General features: G+C 27.0%; 2 protein-coding genes across 4 annotated transcripts in view; one reads left to right on the top strand and one right to left on the bottom strand.

The window, feature by feature from the left end:
* Nucleotides 1–5,122, bottom strand: part of LOC107454988 (polyadenylation and cleavage factor homolog 11) — a 60,596-nt gene extending 55,474 nt beyond the window's left edge. For both annotated transcript variants that reach the window (XM_043053889.2, XM_043053890.2), the window contains exon 1: nucleotides 4,793–5,122. In XM_043053889.2, coding sequence (XP_042909823.1) covers nucleotides 4,793–4,945 — 153 coding nt within the window. In that variant the 5' untranslated portion in view covers nucleotides 4,946–5,122. The remainder of the gene's footprint in view (nucleotides 1–4,792) is intronic.
* Nucleotides 5,123–5,248: 126 nt separating this feature from the next.
* Nucleotides 5,249–18,139, top strand: LOC107454991 (DnaJ heat shock protein family (Hsp40) member A4-like). 2 transcript variants are annotated; one of them, XM_043053892.2, is made up of 7 exons: nucleotides 5,249–5,556; nucleotides 7,646–7,784; nucleotides 8,408–8,690; nucleotides 12,150–12,377; nucleotides 14,724–14,954; nucleotides 16,373–16,572; nucleotides 17,845–18,139. In XM_043053892.2, exons 2-7 carry the CDS (start codon nucleotides 7,653–7,655, stop codon nucleotides 17,956–17,958), a joined length of 1,188 nt encoding a protein of 395 aa, XP_042909826.1. In that variant the 5' UTR covers nucleotides 5,249–5,556; nucleotides 7,646–7,652; the 3' UTR covers nucleotides 17,959–18,139. The 2 variants fall into 2 exon arrangements, with proteins under 2 accessions (XP_042909826.1, XP_042909825.1); XM_043053891.2 differs by having other exon boundaries at nucleotides 5,285–5,776.
* The last annotated feature ends 489 nt before the right edge of the window (nucleotides 18,140–18,628 follow it).

The raw sequence follows: 18,628 nt of genomic DNA, 5'->3' as shown, positions 1-18,628 counted from the left end.
ACAAAAAGTTAGTTTTTTTTTAAAAATTTATTTAATGCACATAAATGTAATAATTTTTTTTATTTTTAAACCAATAAATCCTCAGTCATTTTTAATTGTAAAAAATTAAAACAAATTTTGCATGTGTTTTTTTTTTTTTTAAACAATTTTATTTTGATTAAATAAAAAGTTAAAAAACATTTTATTCTTTTGAATAATTTAACAATAGTACTTAAAGTTTTTTCACTACTTGTTTTCTTCATAATTTCTTAGATACTCAGCATCATTTTTAAACAAATAAATCTCCAGTCCATTTTATTTGAAAAAAAAAAAAAAAAAAAAAAAAAAAAAAAAAAAAAAAAAAAAAANAAAAAAAAAAAAAGAAAATAATAATAAATAAATAAAAAATTTTCATTTATTTTCACATTTATTAAGTATAGATATTGAACATTAGTTAATACAACTTTACTATTTTGTCTAACGATGTTTCAAAAGCATGTAATGCTTTTTTTCAACAAATAATTTAAAATTTTTTTTACTAAAGTGAACATTTCATTGGTCAGTTTTTTACTTTTGTTTTTTTCTTACTTTCAATTTTTAATGCATGTATGTAAAATATTTTGTTACAGTTTTATTATTATTTTTAAACCAATAAATTTTAAGCAGGGTCGGGTTTTTGACGTCAAAAAGNTCGGTTCTCTACTGTACAACTTTTATAAATTTTACACAAACACACCAGAAATTTCTTTGCTTATTAAAATAAATATATCATTTTGATTTTGTGTGTAATAAGATGGCACGAAACAATAAGACAATAATTACTTTATTATGGCAAACAGAGATATATTTTTAGCTTTAATAAGAAAGCTTATAAAGAATATGAACAAAAATGTTGTTAATTGAAAATATACTCCATGGATAATAATAATAAAAAAAAGATCAGTAAAAACAGCTATCACAAGTTTTTTCCACAAAGAAACTCTTTTTAAAAATAAATATCAGATATTAAAAAAATTTGTTTATCAGTTTGTAATTACAATATAATTTAAATAACAGCATTAATTAAAGAAAAATAAATTGAATGAATTTCTTAAGAAATTAAAAGAACTACAGTCCTTTAATACTTCACATAAATTAGTAAAGTAAAACCTTTCTTCATAATTATATAAAGAACTATTAAAATATCATAATCACATTTCATTTATTACTAAGTTAAGATATAGCATACTAATTTTAATTATAAAACACTGTTAAATAAGAAATGTCATCATAACATCAAACCAAGGTAAAAGGAAAAATTTCCGTACTGTGACGTTGATCGGTTGCGCTAACTACAATCGCGAAGGTGCCAAATAGATAGGACTGGGCGATAAATGAATGTATGGCGAAATATCGATTTAGCACACATAGCGGCAGGCCGATATAATGACCTTTGTTTTAGGCGATGCATCAGAAATCTGGTTTAAGCCGCAGGTACAAGACAAAGTTCGCGGTTTAACGATATAACATGCGAGGATCTTTGCATACTCTAACACTGTTACCGCGCTGACGAAGATGATTTTGATTTCATCTAGCTGTGGAGATGTTGAATGATGAAGAGCGAATTGAATCAGAAATATAGAATGCTATGCATAGTATCTTTATCCGAGATTTTTGTCTTTGGGATTTTATGTTTCTTCAAGATTATTTTCAGCGGGACTTACGTTATTGTATACCTTGCGATTGCCGTGCTATTCTGTTGAGATTCAACGTTTCTCGAACATTATTTTCAGTGAGATTTGCTATTTATCGATCGTCTCGTGGTGCATGATTTCACCACTTTTTTTTTGTCCGTCGGGATTTAACGATTCTCAGAGCTCATTCTAGGCAGGGTGCAAAAGTTTAAAAAAGGGGCATTATTATTCTAAAAAGGTATTAATTTCTTTCTATGGGCTTTACAGGTTCCATTAAAAAACATTGTCAATTAGTAAAAGAAATATTTTTTTACTTTTTTAAAAGTAGCAAAGCAATCATATTAATTACTAATTCTTATTAATAAATTAACATATATATCGAGTTAATGAGCTAATTAGCTTAGTAATTTATTTGAAATGCATGCATATATTAATAAAATAATAAATGTAAGTCTAAAGTGTCTTTAAGTGTCTGTAGTTATGATTTAATAATTAAAATGATTAATAATAATTATGATTTAATGATAGTGGAAGTAACTGTGCAACAAGGGGGTGTGATTGCTATTTTTCCTTTCACATATAAATCTATGTATTGACAGCATTGACAAACTAAATAAAAAGAGTTGAAAATAACAAAAGTCTAAGAAATCTATTGTAGAGTTTGAGGGAAAAATAAAGAAGGGTTGGGTAAGAAAGGGCAAAAAGAATATGGAGTCTATTACATCACGACACTAATTTACTTCAGGGGCAACAGGGTGGATTCTTTTGACTAAAAAGGCAGCAGGGTGCTGTGCCTTGCTTACCCTGCTTAGAAAGAGCTGTGGATTCTTGTCAATTACTTTTAGTAGACCTACTGTTACTTTGTGATCGCTAAGCAATTGCTGTTATCTTAAATTTTCGTTCCAAACTCAATCTACTGGTGAAAAGAAAATATGAATAAAAAAAAAGATTCTTTATTGATTTTTTTAAATTATTACTTTTCATTTTAAGCTATATGATTCAATCGGGGTATTTCGTATTTAACTTGTTATAAAAAGTTAATGCACGCAAATACAATAAATTTATTATTTTTAAATCAATAAATCCTCAGTCATTTTTAATTATAAAAAATCAAAAAAAATTTTGCGTTTTTTTTTTTTTTTTTTTTTTTTTAAAATTTGGCTTTTAGTTAAAACAATTTTTTTTGATTAAATAAAAAGTAAAGAAACATTTTACTCTTTTGAATAATTTAACAATAGTACTTAAAAGTTTTTTCACTACTTGTTTGCTTCATAATTTGTTAGATAGTCAGCATCATTTTTAAACAAATAAATCTCCAGCCCATTTTATTAAAAAAAAAGCAAAAACAATAGTAATAATGAATAAATGAAAAAAAATTAATTTATTTTTACATTTATTAATTATAGATATTGAACATTAGTTAATAAAACTTTACTATTTTGTCTAACGATGTTTCAAAAGCACGTTACGTCTTTTTTTCAACAAATAATTTAAAACATGTTTTACTAAAGTGAACATTTCATTGGTTAGTTTTTTACTTTTTTTTTTCTTTCTTACTTTCAATTTTTAATGCATGTATGTAAAATATTTCGTTACAGTTTTATTATTATTTTTAAACCAATAAATTTTAAGTAATTTTTAATTAAAAAAAATTAAAATAAAACTTCAGTCTGTCTTTATTTAAGACATATTTTTATTATTTTAATTGAAAACAAACTTGAAACGAAAAATCTAAGCATCTAAAAAAGGCAATCTATAAAGAATGAGGATGATTAGAGATATCACTTTCAGTTTTTGCAAAAGTTTGGTGAAGCCCATTCTCAAACTACAACTTCTAATGCATAATTTTATAATAGTTACTTTTTTAATAAAATATGGACCAGACTAAAGTGATGATATATTACACTCCAGGGATCTGTCTAGGTTTTTCTAAAAGGTACCTATTATGTGAAAATTTAGATATAATTTGTGAAAAAATTAAAAATTATATTAAAAAATCAACAGAAATAAAATGTTAAGAAAAAGTATTTTGTGAAACTACCGGTTTTCCTAAAGTTAAATTTGTGAAGGTACCGCTAAACGGTAGTAAATTCCACCTGCACAGGCCCCTGCACTCAATTGCATGCAATAACTTTAAGAATGATTCCGTTGAATTAGATGAATGTTATTTAATTGCACAATGTTATTAAATAACAAACTTATATTTTTAACTTCTTAATTCATTAACTAAAACTTACAAGAAAAAATTTCAAGTCAGCCTTTTTCAGTTCTGAATTCAATTAGTGCTGAAAATATTTTTCGTCACTTTTGAGTTAACTGCCCAATCTAAGTTTCTTTTGGCAACATTAAGCATCTATTTTTTCTGGTAATGTTTAAGTACAAATGATTTAAATAAAATGGCCAGTACCTAAAACTGAGAACAATCAACAACAAACCTCTTCGGAAGATTTCCTCATCGATCGGAAGATTTCTGTTATCTGCAGCAGACCAACTATGGGCATAAACTTGCAGTAACCCCTGGGAAAACCTCTATATGCATGTACTATGCTAGTACAAATGTACTAGGTAATTTAAAATCAATTTATTGCCCTGACAATTCAGCCACGACAAATCACTTACGTCCAGCTATGCAAAATGCACCTTTATCCATCATATTATCATTTATAGATTACATATACACCATGTTGTAATTATTTCACAGAATATGAGCTATGATAACATAGATGTGTTATTTAGTATGCACATACTGCAAACAAATATTAGAATCTATAAATTTGTGGTTAACAAGATTACTTTTGTTGAGTTTTCAAATATTAATTTTTTAGTGAGTAATAACAGAAATTGCACGTTTTTTTTTTTTTNTTTTTTTTTTTTTTTTTTTTTTTTTTTTTTTTTTTCATGTTAGAAGTCGTAACAGTACTTATCTTGTGCTTGTGATAGAAGCTTGGAGGGGGATATTTATTAATGCTAGGTTTAGTCTTTCTCATAAAAGAAATATTTTTTTAAGCATGTTAAAAATCACAAAATCGGGAAATGCTTTGGTTTATTAATAGATATGTAAGAGCAATATTGTAACGAATATCGTCAAGAACATGGTAAAAAACAAATGGAAAAAAAACATACATTGTAAAAAAACATACCGATTTTATATGATTGACAATAGTATCTACAATCAACGAAGCATATTGAACATTGTCCTCTGCAAGCATAGTTAACATATTTATATGAGGTTTACTGTTGAAATTCAGATCTGCTAAGGATGATCGATATTCTTCAGCTACTGCTTCGGCCATTTATTTAATAAATGAATCTGTTACCTTTCACCAATTATAATGTATCTGCAGAAAGTGATGATCAAAAAATAAAATAAAAAATAGTAATTAATTGCAAAATTTTTAAAATATTTACTGCTTCACCTCATAAACAGAGAGAAAATGTCGCAAATCGCATTTATCACTTCACTTCTTCTCAAGTAAATGCATTAAAAGAAAGAGAGTCACTTTCCGTAGAGCTTCATTTTCACTGTAAAAAAGATTTGCAATTTAGAGGTGGCGAACGGGAATTTGATTGGAGAATTTTTCAGGAGTTGCCAATCAGGTTCTCACTCGCATCTCCAAACTCCTTTTACACGCAATTTCATCCTGATAAAATTTGAATAAAAAAATTTTTATTCGGAGATTCTTTTCTTCTATTTTTATACCTAATCAATCCAAAGCAGAATATATAATTTTTATTCCTGATTAAACATATACTTTAAAACTCCACTTTCAAATCATGTTTGCTGTTTTCCAAATTTTAGTGAATGAGCTGCACCAACTTTTTCAGTTTAATCAGTTCATTATTTATCTGATATATCTTCTGGTCATCGTATGAATTACGGTTGTTAATTCGTTTGAATTTTCGAGTAAGTTTTAGGAATATTTTGCAAACTCATATTGTTGCGCACGCATGTAGAAACTTTCTTTTTTCTGTGATCAGATTTGTTATGAGAAGTAGTGTCGAGAACTTTCTTTGTAAAATTTGATAATCTGTTCCTTAAATACAAGCATACTGATCAGCTTTTTGTTATCAAGAGTTTTACCAAGTTTTATTCATATTTATTTCTACTCGAAAAATTTATTAAGGTACGATCGATGTTTGTGTGAAAAATACTCTCGTATATAAATCGTATAATGTTTTTTGATTTTATAAGTTAGATAAATGTTTGTTAGTGAACGTTAAATATTTTATTCCTTTCTATTTTATTTATTTTTAAATCATTTAATAAATAATATGAATTTTAACTATATAGTAGCCAAATCGTCCTCTGATGTTAAATTTTAATATTTGTCGCTTCAATTTTATAGTTTCTGAAGATACAAATTTTATCCACTTGATTAAGATAAGGTAGTTACACCATCCAACTCTTAATATGGTTTTTGTATTTTTGAAAAGCCCCCACTAAGATGTTTGGAATTTTATTAACTTTATGTGGTAGCTTCAATTATGTAATAAGTTTTTTTGCCAGCTCTGCTTTTCAAGATGACAATAGTTTTATATTTTATTGATATAGTGTAGCACCGCTGAATTTCTATTTTAATGAATAAATTAGAAAAATCAACTCTAATTACTCATTCCTAGTGAGATTTTTAGTTACTTTTATCACTTGATAGACATTTGTAATGCTACATAAGTGCCATGTTTTTTAGTTAATTTGCATTTCAAGTATAAATTAAATGTTTTCATGTTTATCCTATTCAACCCAACTTCTACCCATGCATCAAAATATGCATTTTCTTTTAAATCCAGTGTTTGTTATTAGCGTATATTTTTTAATTCCTTAATGTTATATTTATTAATATACAAAAAACAATTACTAAGTTAACAGCTAAAATCTATCTACAATTTTTATAACTGAAAAATTTTAACCCAGTTCATTTGGGATAAAGGCTGTACTCTTAAACTGTCCCACCTTTCTTTTTATATAAAAAAATAGTTTGCAAACTTGTCCTATAATTTCAGAAGTGGGACCTACATTTTATTTTATATCTTGGCAGGGTACAATGGCTCGAAATTTGTACCCTATTTTTTATTCTATTTATTTATTTAGTTTCTTTACTTTGTAATATATATTTGTTTGGTTTCGATAAAATTTTGACTTTTTTTCAATGACATTTTCCATATTTGTTCCTGTGCATGAAATTTCGCCAGGTTTTGACAATTCAACAACCCTTGATATTATATTTGACTCAAATGGGATTAAATGAAGAGATGTTTCTCTGATTCATATTTCCTTTGTAAATGCAATCTATGGTTTAAGGGAAATTTTTTTTCCTTTTAAAGTGTGTTTTTATTGATTACTAATTTTAACTCTCTATTTCTGGAAGGTAGGCGAAATGTGAAAAATAGAGTTTGATATTATGGTTGGAAGATTGATTGAAAGTTTCCACTTATTATTACTTTTCCAAGACCATCTTCCTCCTAACTACACTGATTATGTGCTCATAATCATAGACGTAGCATGAGGGGGGGGGGTGCACTTCTTGTTTTTTAGAAAACTGTTCCTTTATTTTAAATTTTATATTTATGCATGTTTATTTTTTATATGACTGTACATTTATACATAAATGTATGTATGAAACTTAAAATACACTAACGGTTTTCAAAAAATAAACTCCCCCTCACGTTATGCCTATGTTCTAAATGTAAATAGATCTAGAGATATAGTAAAATTCGCAAAAAAAGTAAAATGTAAAATTAAGAGGCTTAGATTTGTTGGTTAAATTTAAAACCAGGATTGGCTGGTTTCCTTATAAAATCTTTTTCCTATTTTGGTTTTTATTATTTATGTAAATACCTTTAGTTTGAATTGAACCATAAAATTTTTTTTAAATTTTCTTGTCTCATAAAATTTTTTTGAATTTAAAATATTTGGTATTTTAAAAATATTTTTTATTTTTACATATAGATCTTTTTGTTTCATGCATTATTCCTATTTATAATTTTTTTTCCAGATAAATTATGGTTAAGGAGACTACTTATTATGACATTCTTAATGTCAAGCCGGCTTGCACGATTGATGAACTGAAGAAATCTTACCGTAAACTTGCATTAAAATATCATCCTGACAAAAATCCATCAGAAGGTGAAAAGGTAGGTGCATCCAATTTATTTCAGTAACTAAGAATGTGGGAATTGTTAGTTTCTTTCGCAGTTGAAGAAAGAAACCATAGATAAAACTGCTTAAAAACAAATAAAAAGTGGAATAAATACTTTTTCAAAAAGGAATAACTAATATTAAAACAATTCTTAATTGCAATCTAGTTTATTCTTTTCAATCATTATTTAATTTAATATGCTTAAATGATTATTCTTTGCACAACATCATATTTTGGATAAAGTATGTTCTAATTATTACACAAATACTTAAAGAGGTCTGTAATTGGCTTATTTTTCCTGAATAAGTGAGAATGAGTTTAAGCAATGTCAGATGCTGAACTCCCGTTATTAGTTGGAAAAATTTAGGTATGAAATTAAAATCTAATAAAAAGTTTGTGTAAGGTTTTCGGATTAATTTATTTTTTATAATTTAACTGGACTAGTTCAAAGTCACTAATGCCTATTATTTGTACAGCTCGAAAGAGAAAATTTTTAAGTCTGTGATTATATGCTTTGGTTTATTCATGGAACTAACTACTAAGAGAGGTTATTTTCCTTCTAACTTATCATATTATACTTATTCACTGTCCGTTCAATGATTTGCTTTTACATTTTAGTTTAAACAAATATCTCAAGCATATGAAGTGCTGTCGAATCCTGAAAAGAGAAAAATTTATGATCAAGGGGGAGAACAAGCTATCAAAGAGGGTGGTATTGGAGGAGGAGGCATGTCATCTCCCATGGATATCTTCGACATGTTCTTTGGTGGTGGTACTCGCAAGCGTGAAAACAAAAGTGCAAATGTGGTGCATCAACTTGGAGTGACTTTAGAGGAATTGTATAATGGTGCAGTTAGGAAACTTGCAGTGCAGAAAAATGTGATTTGTGATAAATGTGAAGGTGAGAAAGTTAATTGCTACTTTAGAATTTAATTCAGGAAAGCTTCACACTTCTTACAAAACTTTAAAAAATAAAAACTGTAAATAGATGAGGTCAAACCTCAAATCACATCATCATGTTAATCTGATGATATTTATTTAATGGTTACAGCACAATATTAATAATAAAAGCAAAATATTTTCCTATATATATAATACTACTTCAATTAATAAACATATTTCAATTCATTCCTTTAATATCTTGTACCCATACGTAAGTTTGTTTACAGTAAATATAATATTCCTTCCATTTATTACATTTAATTAAAAAGTTATTATAATGTATAAAAATATTTGTTTTAAATATTTTTATGTACAATATATTAAATATGCATTTAATGTTTTTATTTACTNTTGTTTGATCAAGTTTTTTTCATGGATGTTAGCGTCATGGTTTTTCGCGGAAGCCTTTTTTTTTAATGGAATTTAGTAAAATCCTTTAGCAAAAATGCGAAAATGCTTTGTTGAATTTTAGCATTTTTGAGGGGTCTTTTCGCATTTTGCGAAAAAAGCTACCGTAGCGGAAACCCTGCAGCACAATATATATATATTTTTTATTTAATAATAAAAGCAAAATATTTTGAATATTTTTCTATATATATAATACTACTTCAATTAATAAACATATTTCAATTCATTCCTTTTATATCTTGTACCCATACGTAAGTTTGTTTACAGTAAATATAATATTCCTTCCACATTTAATTTAAAAGTTATTATAATGTATAAAAATATTTGTTATAAATATTTTTATGAACAATATATTATATGCATTTAATGTTTTTATTTACTTCTAAAAATTATTTTTATTCTCCTGTGACTAAGGAAAAAATCTTTAATGTGTACTGAATAATTTTTAAGTAGAAAAATTACCCTCATACCTTGCATTTTTACTATCACTGCAATACATAACTTAAAATTTACCTTGACAAAATATTTTCTAGTGCTTCCGACCTGTAGTTTAAAAAAATTTTTTGTCTCTGATGTAAATAAAATGATAGAAAGTTTTTGAAAACTATGGAAAGTCAAAAATTTTAGTGTTCCCCTGATCACTGTAATTTTTACCTTTTGTATGTATAAATGAATTTAATTATTTGCTCTGTAAATATATTCAGAGCAATATTTTTACTTTTATACACTCTTGATAGTTAGTTTTTATACTATTTAGCGACCTTTTATTTATTTATTTGGCAACTGTTGTCTATAAAAGGGATTAAACTAATGTCAAGAAGTGATATAACTTGTTATCTGGTTATGATTTCCTGTTTAAAAATCTGTAGCAAAGTAAGCTATTGGCAAAAAAATGCTACTTTCAAAATCAGGGTTCATACTAGAATTTTTAGTATTGTATTTTAAGTGGTATTGTAATACAATTTGAGATCCTGAAAATACAACCAGAGCATCATTCTGCTATGAAACAATTAATGAATGCTTAATATTAAACATATATATTCACACAAAAGTTTATATAACATCCTTTTATACTCATTTCATGTTACACGATATCTATATAAGTTTCATTGTGCCTGAAATATGCAATAAATTAGATACTGTTGTCAAAATAATTAAGGTTTATAAATTTATTATTAATGCATTTTATTATTCACTTTATTATTGATATGTTTTGGCAAAAAATAGCTTTTTAATTACAAAATTTAAAAAGAAAAAAAAGAGCATTATTTTGGTATAGTGTGGCTCAGTTCTAGAAAAATTTTACCACTCCTAAATTTTGCACTTTTAAACCCTTTAAAGTTTAAACAAAAACTTTATAAGGATTTGTCAAATCAAACACAACTTTCTTGTCTTTACATTCTATAACCTCTGCACTGTGAATCATGGCTTATCGTAATCGTCCATGGATTACCATGAAGCTTAATGCCAGAATACAAGAAAATGAATAGGGTACTATATTCATAAGAAAGAGCATTGTATTTCACTTAAAAGCTTATGATTTTTATCTGTCCCATAATATTCAATGCTTTTAGTTTTAAAAAATATTCTCTTATGTATTTGCAGATTTTAAATCAAATTTCAAAATTCTTGAATTTTAAAAAAGGTTGGAAAAGCGTAGCATTGCAGAAAGTCGTGTATCCTATTATTTTTTAGTATCAAAATTTTCTCCCTATTCGTTTTTTGAAGGATGGTCTGCCTTTTAATGCACCCTTTTTGTAGAAATAATTCAATATCGCATAAAAACACTGCCTTTTTATTCATATTTCATTTTGAAATAATAACTGATTGTTTAAATAATTACACACCGGTAAAATTATCTGTGTTTATAGGTTTAATTCTTATTACTGTAACAAATATTTTTTTTATCTGGATAATTCTCAACTGGTTATATTTTTATAAGTTTCTCTTTTTCCAGGGGTATATTAATGAATTTTTAAGTGATTTTAAAATTATTTTTTTAAATACCTTTTTTTTTTCAAAAAAAGAAAGAAAAAAAAAGGACATCTTTAGATGTTAATTTTCTCATTTTCAGTTTAAATTACAGAAAAAAACCTTTCAAGTTGTTTATCAATAATCATTTATTTTTTAGTTCACTAATAAAATGTATGCACAGTGATTGTCTTTTAACATGCTTTTAATTTATTTTTTTATGGACTGCAAATTTTTATCTTATTTTGATAATGAGTGAGAATTACTTTTTGAAATACATACATAAAACAGTATACGAGAGTAATTTAAAAATTGTTTAGGTTCAAATTCAGTTATTACAGAAGATTACACATTTTGTTAAATTTTTACTTGTTAAGAAAATTGTTTAAATTCCAGAATTTTGTACAGCTAAAATATTATTTACACTAAAACAAATTAAAAATACACCTTTTGTTACAGTTAAAATATAAAGTAATATAATCTAACGGTATAACATTTAAAGTAATATTTATATTATTTGCACAGAAATAAATAAATAAAAAGGCCTTAATTATAACTTACCAAGAATCACCCCAGTTGATTGGAGGATAAAGTTGGCTTTTAATATTAACTTTAAATATAGTGATTAAAATATATATGTAAGTATAAAAAGCTTAGACCATTTGCGATTTAAAAACAGCATCAACATTATTTTTTCAAAAATTTATCATTGTTATAGATTTTTAAAAAAATCACAATTTTCACGAATTTTGTTTTTTAAAAATATTTTTATAGTGCCTGACAAATTTTTTTCTCCTATTTGCTGCATTGTTACATTGTTTTTGAATTTCATGTAAAAAAAACTCAATAATTTAAAGATGACTTTGCATAATTTAGTTTTGTAAAAACCTTTTTCAATGCTAAAAATTTAGTGACCATTATTTACTCAAAAAAAAGAAAAACCCAAAACTGTGCTGTGTGGCCCTATATATTTGATGTTTCATTTCTCATTTTGTAATAATGTCACACATAATTTACAAAAATTATTCAATGTTTTTAGGACGTGGTGGCAAAAAAGGTGCACTTGAGAAGTGCACTAAGTGTAATGGTACTGGAATGCAAACACATGTTCAACAGTTGGGGCCTGCTATGGTTCAAAGAATTCAAACTGTCTGCTCTAGCTGCCAAGGTCAAGGAGAATATATAAACCCTAAAGATCGGTGCAAGAACTGTCATGGAAAAAAAGTGGTGCGAGAAAGAAAACTTATTGAAGCTCACATTGACAAAGGTATGCATTATGTCATATATTTATGTTTGGAATGCTTCAGATTAAAACATATAATTAATTTTTTTTTTTATCCAAAACTTAATTCTTAAATCATTTCATACAATGCATGGTTTGCAGTTGCTCTTCTATTCCAGATTTTTCTGATAAAAATATTATTCTGATTTGTAAATTTTTGTCTTTTTTTTCTTCCTGATTTTTGTGTGCATTCAGAACATCCCATTTTCTATACAATGTTTATTACAACAACTGAATCTCCAAAGAAGACACGCATTTTAGTAATCTTTTTTTTTAAAGAGTCAGATTCGCGTGATTTCACCATCAGTCTTTCTTTTTTTCGGTAGTTACTGCAAGGGATTTTACCATTTTTAATTAGTTTTTATTTGATGATGATTTACGAAATGCGCAAAAAGGGACCCCTTGAAAAATATATAAATTTATTTTATTCAGATAGATGATTATTATTATAATTTTTTTTTTTTGGTAAACACAACACTTTTGTCACTTTAAATTTGTAACAAATATATTTGTTATTAGTAAAATTATCTTGCAGAAAGATATTAGTGCTAGAGAGGTTTGTCGCAAAAAGGCCGAACAAACTCTGCCACAGGGAGGTAAGGTAGGGTATCAATAGTCTTTTCTTTTAACAGAAGAAATTAACAAATAGAAATAAATTAATATCAATTTTCATTTCAATGTACTTTATTTTAATTCACAAGAAAACATTTAACAACATAAAATTATTTTAAAAAATAAATATTTGAACCTCTCTCCTTTTTTAAAACACTACCCTTCCATATTTGAATGCTAAAATGAAAGACATTATTTTTCAATATAGAATTGTCTTTGGGACGCGTTTTACTCTTTTATTTTACAAAGCAGTAATACACAGAAAGATGTGTTCAGAGAGCCTCTGAAATCCTGTTATGCATTCTTATTTAAACTTTTTTTTTTTCAATCTACATTGTTGGATTTCATTTTGGTTTTGGTATTTAATTTTTATAAATTACTTATATTAAATTATTTCTCTAGTCATAATTTTTGCACTATATTCTAAGCTGATCTTGAAATCAAATACCATAGTTTATGATCAAATCAAGTGGCCAAATTCAAAATTATTGGGATATTTGTTATTAGGAATATTAATTATGAATACAAAACACATACTCTCCAACTTATGANAAACTTTTTTTTTTTCAATCTACATTGTTGGATTTCATTTTGGTTTTGGTATTTAATTTTTATAAATTACTTATATTAAATTATTTCTCTAGTCATAATTTTTGGACTACATTCTAAGCTGAACTTGAAATCAAATACCATAGTTCATGATCAAGTCAAGTGACCAAGTTCAATATTATTGGGATATTTGTTATTAGGAATATTAATTATGAATACAAAACATTACGAATGCAGAAACATTAGGTTACAGGTTAAAATCTGCATAACCTGTATTAAAATAATTTATTTTTATATGAGATATGCTTTCCTTTTTCGAATTAAGTGTTCTGCTTTGTGGATAGGGTACATAGATGGTTTATTCAAGGGGAAATAAAATGATGTAATGAGAGGCGCCTGGTTTGTAGGAGTGTCCGTAAAGTGAGATTTCACTGTTAATTTCTGTAGATTGATGTATATATTTTTTAAAGAATTTCTTCTATTCTTCCCATTTTGTTTGGAAGAAACTTGTGTTTCTCTTGTGTTAGAAGAAATCTATTTTTTTTCCCACTTGAGATGGAAGGAACCAGGTCAGTTTTTCCACTGTGGAAAAAGCTCTCCATATTGGTTAAAAATTATCTATATTTTTATATTTGGATGCATGTAACTTATGAAATATGAGTAAAATATATTTATTTTACATATCAATATTACTATGATTATGACTAACAGGGTTTTTTTCAATCAAGCTACTGACTGGACTTTCTACAGTCACATTTACACCACATTGGACTAGCTGACTCTCCTACCTACATTTTGTGCGAGGAACATTTTGACAATGGTGATCATCTCTGGAACTGTTCTGCTCTCCGAGAGGCCTACAGTTCTTCATATTTTATGACACTTTCCACTCCTGAAGATACTTCTTTTTTGTATTAGATTGAAAGACTTATTATACTTGATAAAACAAGTATCAGATCATAATTTTAAAGAAATACAAAACTATGACGGACAAGTAGACGGCACTTTTTAGAAAGCTAGGCATTGCTTTAAATATTTTTGACATCTTATTAAGTTATTTTTTAGATCAATGGATTCATATTACATTAATGATTTTTATGAGATTGCAAAATTGTTTAAATTTTTCAATGATCAAGTTTTTTTTTTATTGAAATGGGAAATTTTTTTAAGGTATGGAAGACGGTCATAAAATTACTTTTGCTGGTGAAGGAGATCAAGAGCCTGGGATGGAACCAGGCGATATAATTATAATAATTGATGAAAAAGAACATGAAGTGTTCAAGAGAAATGGATCTGATCTTATTATAAAAATGGAGCTCTCTTTGACAGAGGCTTTATGTGGCTTCCAACGAACAATTAAGACTTTAGATAACAGGTTATTGGTCATTTCTTGCATCCCTGGTAAGTTTCATATTTATTTATTTTTTAATGCCTTAAACCTGAGAAGTTTGTATGAAATAAAAAGCTGTTATAATTATAAATCTAGTTACAATTTCGGAATATTTGAAGCAAATACTTCTAGTATTCTTTTTCTGTGAAAGAATTCTCCAGCTTTTTGGTAATTAATAGGAAGTAAAAATATAAACTCTTGAAAGTTCCACAAATCTCGATGAATTTATTATATTAATAGTTTTAATAATTATTGTTTGATTTATGAAGGTAGATAATAATAAATAATTAAAAATAATGCAGAATTTTCTGAGATCTTCAAAATTTATGTGAGAATTCTGAGGGAGATATTTGGTATTCATCAATTTGCATGCATGCATTAGTTTTCAAATTTAATCAGTAAAAGGATTTCAAAATTGTAGAAGACTGGTATATATGACTTTTTCTATTGGAATTTTAAGTTTATAGATCTCAGTATTCAAAATAATGTATAATTTGCATTCTATTATCATGATAATTGAAATGAAATAAAGTTGTAAAAGGTTTATCAGAAGTTTGAGTTACTATTTATTAATGTGTGTTATTGGTTTTAAAATATTTTTCTGTGATTCACAAGGTCATCTGCTTTATTAGATAACCACATAGCTTAGCTGGATCTTGGTCATTTTGAATACAAAATTGAATAAGATCATTTTTAAATGCAATGTGTATTGGTTTCCATGCTGACAGTGTAAAACAATTCTGTCTAACAAAAATTAGTTGCTCATTCTCCCAGGCGTTACCTCTATCTCACACATTGACTAAGCATGAATTATGTGCTTTATTAAATAATGTTGTTTGAAATTTTTGCTCTCTTGTTTATAGGATAATTTATTGCTGATCTTTCAACTGTAAAATATTTTGTATTTTTTCATCTATATTTAAAGAAAGAAATGTAAATCTTTACACACAAAAAATATTGCTCTTCAATATAAATAGACAAAGTAAAAGCAGTGTCATCTATGTATTTGAATTAAGTGCATGTTATTATTGAGTTTTAAAATTACAATCACTATTCTAGGAATAGATTTGTACTCAGATCTATGCAGAAATGTTACTACTGCAGTGTTTCATAATTTCTGTGAGTTAAGAAATAAAGAATTTTACAGAATACAGCAGTTTTAGAGAAATACAAAAAGTTTTAAAAAACTGTATTTCTGTGCTTTGCCAAGGGATGAAAAAAACTTACAAATAGGGAGAGAAAAAAAATTTGGTATATTGTAGCTCACAAGTTATTCTCCGACTCTTAAGAGTTAATTTTATTTATTTTTCAAATCATCCTTATGGGTTCAGCTGATAAAAAACATAAAAACCAATTAAGCTGACATTTGCATTCATATGATTTGTTTTCAGTGTTTTGAATAATATTTGTATTTTTTTTTTCCTTTCAGGTGAAGTAGTCAAACATCAAAGTCTGAAATGTGTATTGAATGAAGGCATGCCTCAGTACAAAAATCCTTTTGAAAAGGGCAAATTGGTTGTACACTTTCTTGTCAACTTCCCGTCTAATATTGATGAAACAGCGTGTGCACAGCTGGAAAATATTTTACCTCCTAGACCAGAATTCATCATTCCAGATGAAGCTGAAGAGGTATTTATTAAGTTATTTTCTTTGTGTCAAAAATTTTCCTAAAATGTAAATCTAGGTTAAACAAAATGAATATGCCCAACAGCTCAAATAATGAATAAATAACACCTAAAATCAATGGTGTCACTATACCATCTTTGATAAAAAGGAAAATTAGTATTTGATTAGGGTTTTAATTTTACACAATTATAAGATTTATGCAATTTCTAGTTTTCATTTAAAAGTCTGCTGGGAAAATGATATTTGAGAAAAAGGTTAGGGAAAGACATAATTTTAGCGCAAAGTCCGAAATTGTCAGGGACTTTTTTTGCCTATCAAATCTTGCACAAAACCTGGTATTTCATGCTTTTGTTTTGGGTTTGTGCAAAATAACATTAAAAAATTATTTCTCTGAGCCGACAATCACTTGGAAAATTGAGATTCTTTTAGGCTTAAGTTTTTCTGAAGATATGATACAACGCATTCTAAGAATGACGTTTTTAAAACAGTGATTGAGTGCAATGAATTTCAGATGTGCCAACTCACCCACATTTTATGGTTAAATTTCAATTTCTGTTAGTCTTCGGTCCTCCGGAATTAAGCCAAAACTCTCTTGATTTTTGACTAATAAAAGGTGTGAACTTTTAAGTTTTTTTTTTTTCTCTCGAGAATTTTTTTCTCCTCTCCTCCCATTATTTTTTGAGCTGATGACACCAACTGATTATTTGATATTACGATTAAATGATCACAGAATTACCAAATCTACTTCTTAGATGTTAATGTACATTAAAAAAAGAAACTTAAAAGTTTTAATAAAGTATTTATTCTAACTGTCACCATTCAAAAGTAAAAAGTATTTCTCAATTTTTATTTATGTTTATTGTGTAATATGAGATGTTCATTTGGGATCTGTGTTTTTATTTAATTAATTTTTCTATTTTTTGGTTTCTTCCCATATTTATCCAGAAATAAATAAAAAATTATTTTTGAACAAATTAATTCTACTCCTGTGTCTGTTTCACATTCTATTTCCCAAATCTGCAGAGGTACCGAAATACTGTACTATAACGCAAAAAACATAACAAGGATGTTGAATTTTTTTTAACATACCATTAATAAGGCCAAAAATATTGATTATTTTTCAATAATGACTAAATTAGTTTACATATAAAAAATATTTATTACTGAACTTTTTCAAAAATGTTATTTGGCAGTTGAACATCCAGTATTCGGGTTAATGGCTATGTGGTACATCATTAATAAGTTGTTTGATAAAGAGTAACTGTTTTATTTTAGGTACCATTGTGTGATATTGCTCCAGAGTTTTCCAGACAACAAAGATACCGACAAGCATATGAAGAGGATGATGACCATGGTGGACCCCGTGGAGTTCAATGTCAAACTCATTAGAACTTAAATAACATGTTTCCATGGTACATAATTTACATATATGTATTTATACACAATGTATTTATTGTTCCCTGTTCTGTTGACTGTAATCATTTCAGTTTTATGTAGATTCGTGTATTCCATTGGGTATCTAAATTATGTTATTTGTTTTCTTGTTTGCGCAATAAATCGACTGTGTTTATGTCTATTGTTTTACTCTTATTTAAATATATTTTTACAAAAAACAATATGCTTTTTTATAGTACCATAAAACACTGGCTAAGCCCTCGCCAATTTTTTTTTAACGAAATTGCCGCAAAGTGGGGGCCTGAGGATAAATAGTAGCAAGGTAATACAAGGTCACCACTCCACAGGGAAAACCTGGAAAATGCAGGGAATTTTGTTTCTTATTACGCTTTGAGTGGTCACCATTTTTTAATGGTGACCACTCAAAGCGTAATCTATGGGATATTTAACCATGATATTTCAGCTATACAAAACTGTTTAATTTACTATAGCATTATTTAAGCATGTTCAGCTGTTTTTCCAGCAATTAAGAATAAATATAGTTAGCCCAATATAGCTCACACAAAAGCACAGTAATTGTTGTTTCCTCTTAATATATATTGTTTATAATATGTACAGGGAAGACACTGGGAATTTCTTTTCTAGATTTGAGTGGCAACCCTGT

This window comes from Parasteatoda tepidariorum, chromosome 7, assembly GCF_043381705.1.
Source record: "Parasteatoda tepidariorum isolate YZ-2023 chromosome 7, CAS_Ptep_4.0, whole genome shotgun sequence".
Lineage (NCBI taxonomy): Eukaryota > Metazoa > Arthropoda > Arachnida > Araneae > Theridiidae > Parasteatoda > Parasteatoda tepidariorum.
The sequence above is the reverse complement of the archived record's forward strand: the minus strand, read 5'-3'. Positions and strand labels throughout refer to the sequence as shown.

What these genes read in the sequence shown, in the direction of transcription:
- LOC107454991 (XM_043053892.2), top strand. Translation starts at nt 7,653, where the DNA reads ATGGTTAAGGAGACTACTTATTATGACATTCTTAATGTCAAGCCGGCT. An exon ending in GATTTGTGATAAATGTGAAG is followed by an intron (nt 8,691 to 12,149) that starts GTGAGAAAGTTA and finishes CAATGTTTTTAG; the next exon opens with GACGTGGTGGCAAAAAAGGT. An exon ending in TGAAGCTCACATTGACAAAG is followed by an intron (nt 12,378 to 14,723) that starts GTATGCATTATG and finishes AATTTTTTTAAG; the next exon opens with GTATGGAAGACGGTCATAAA.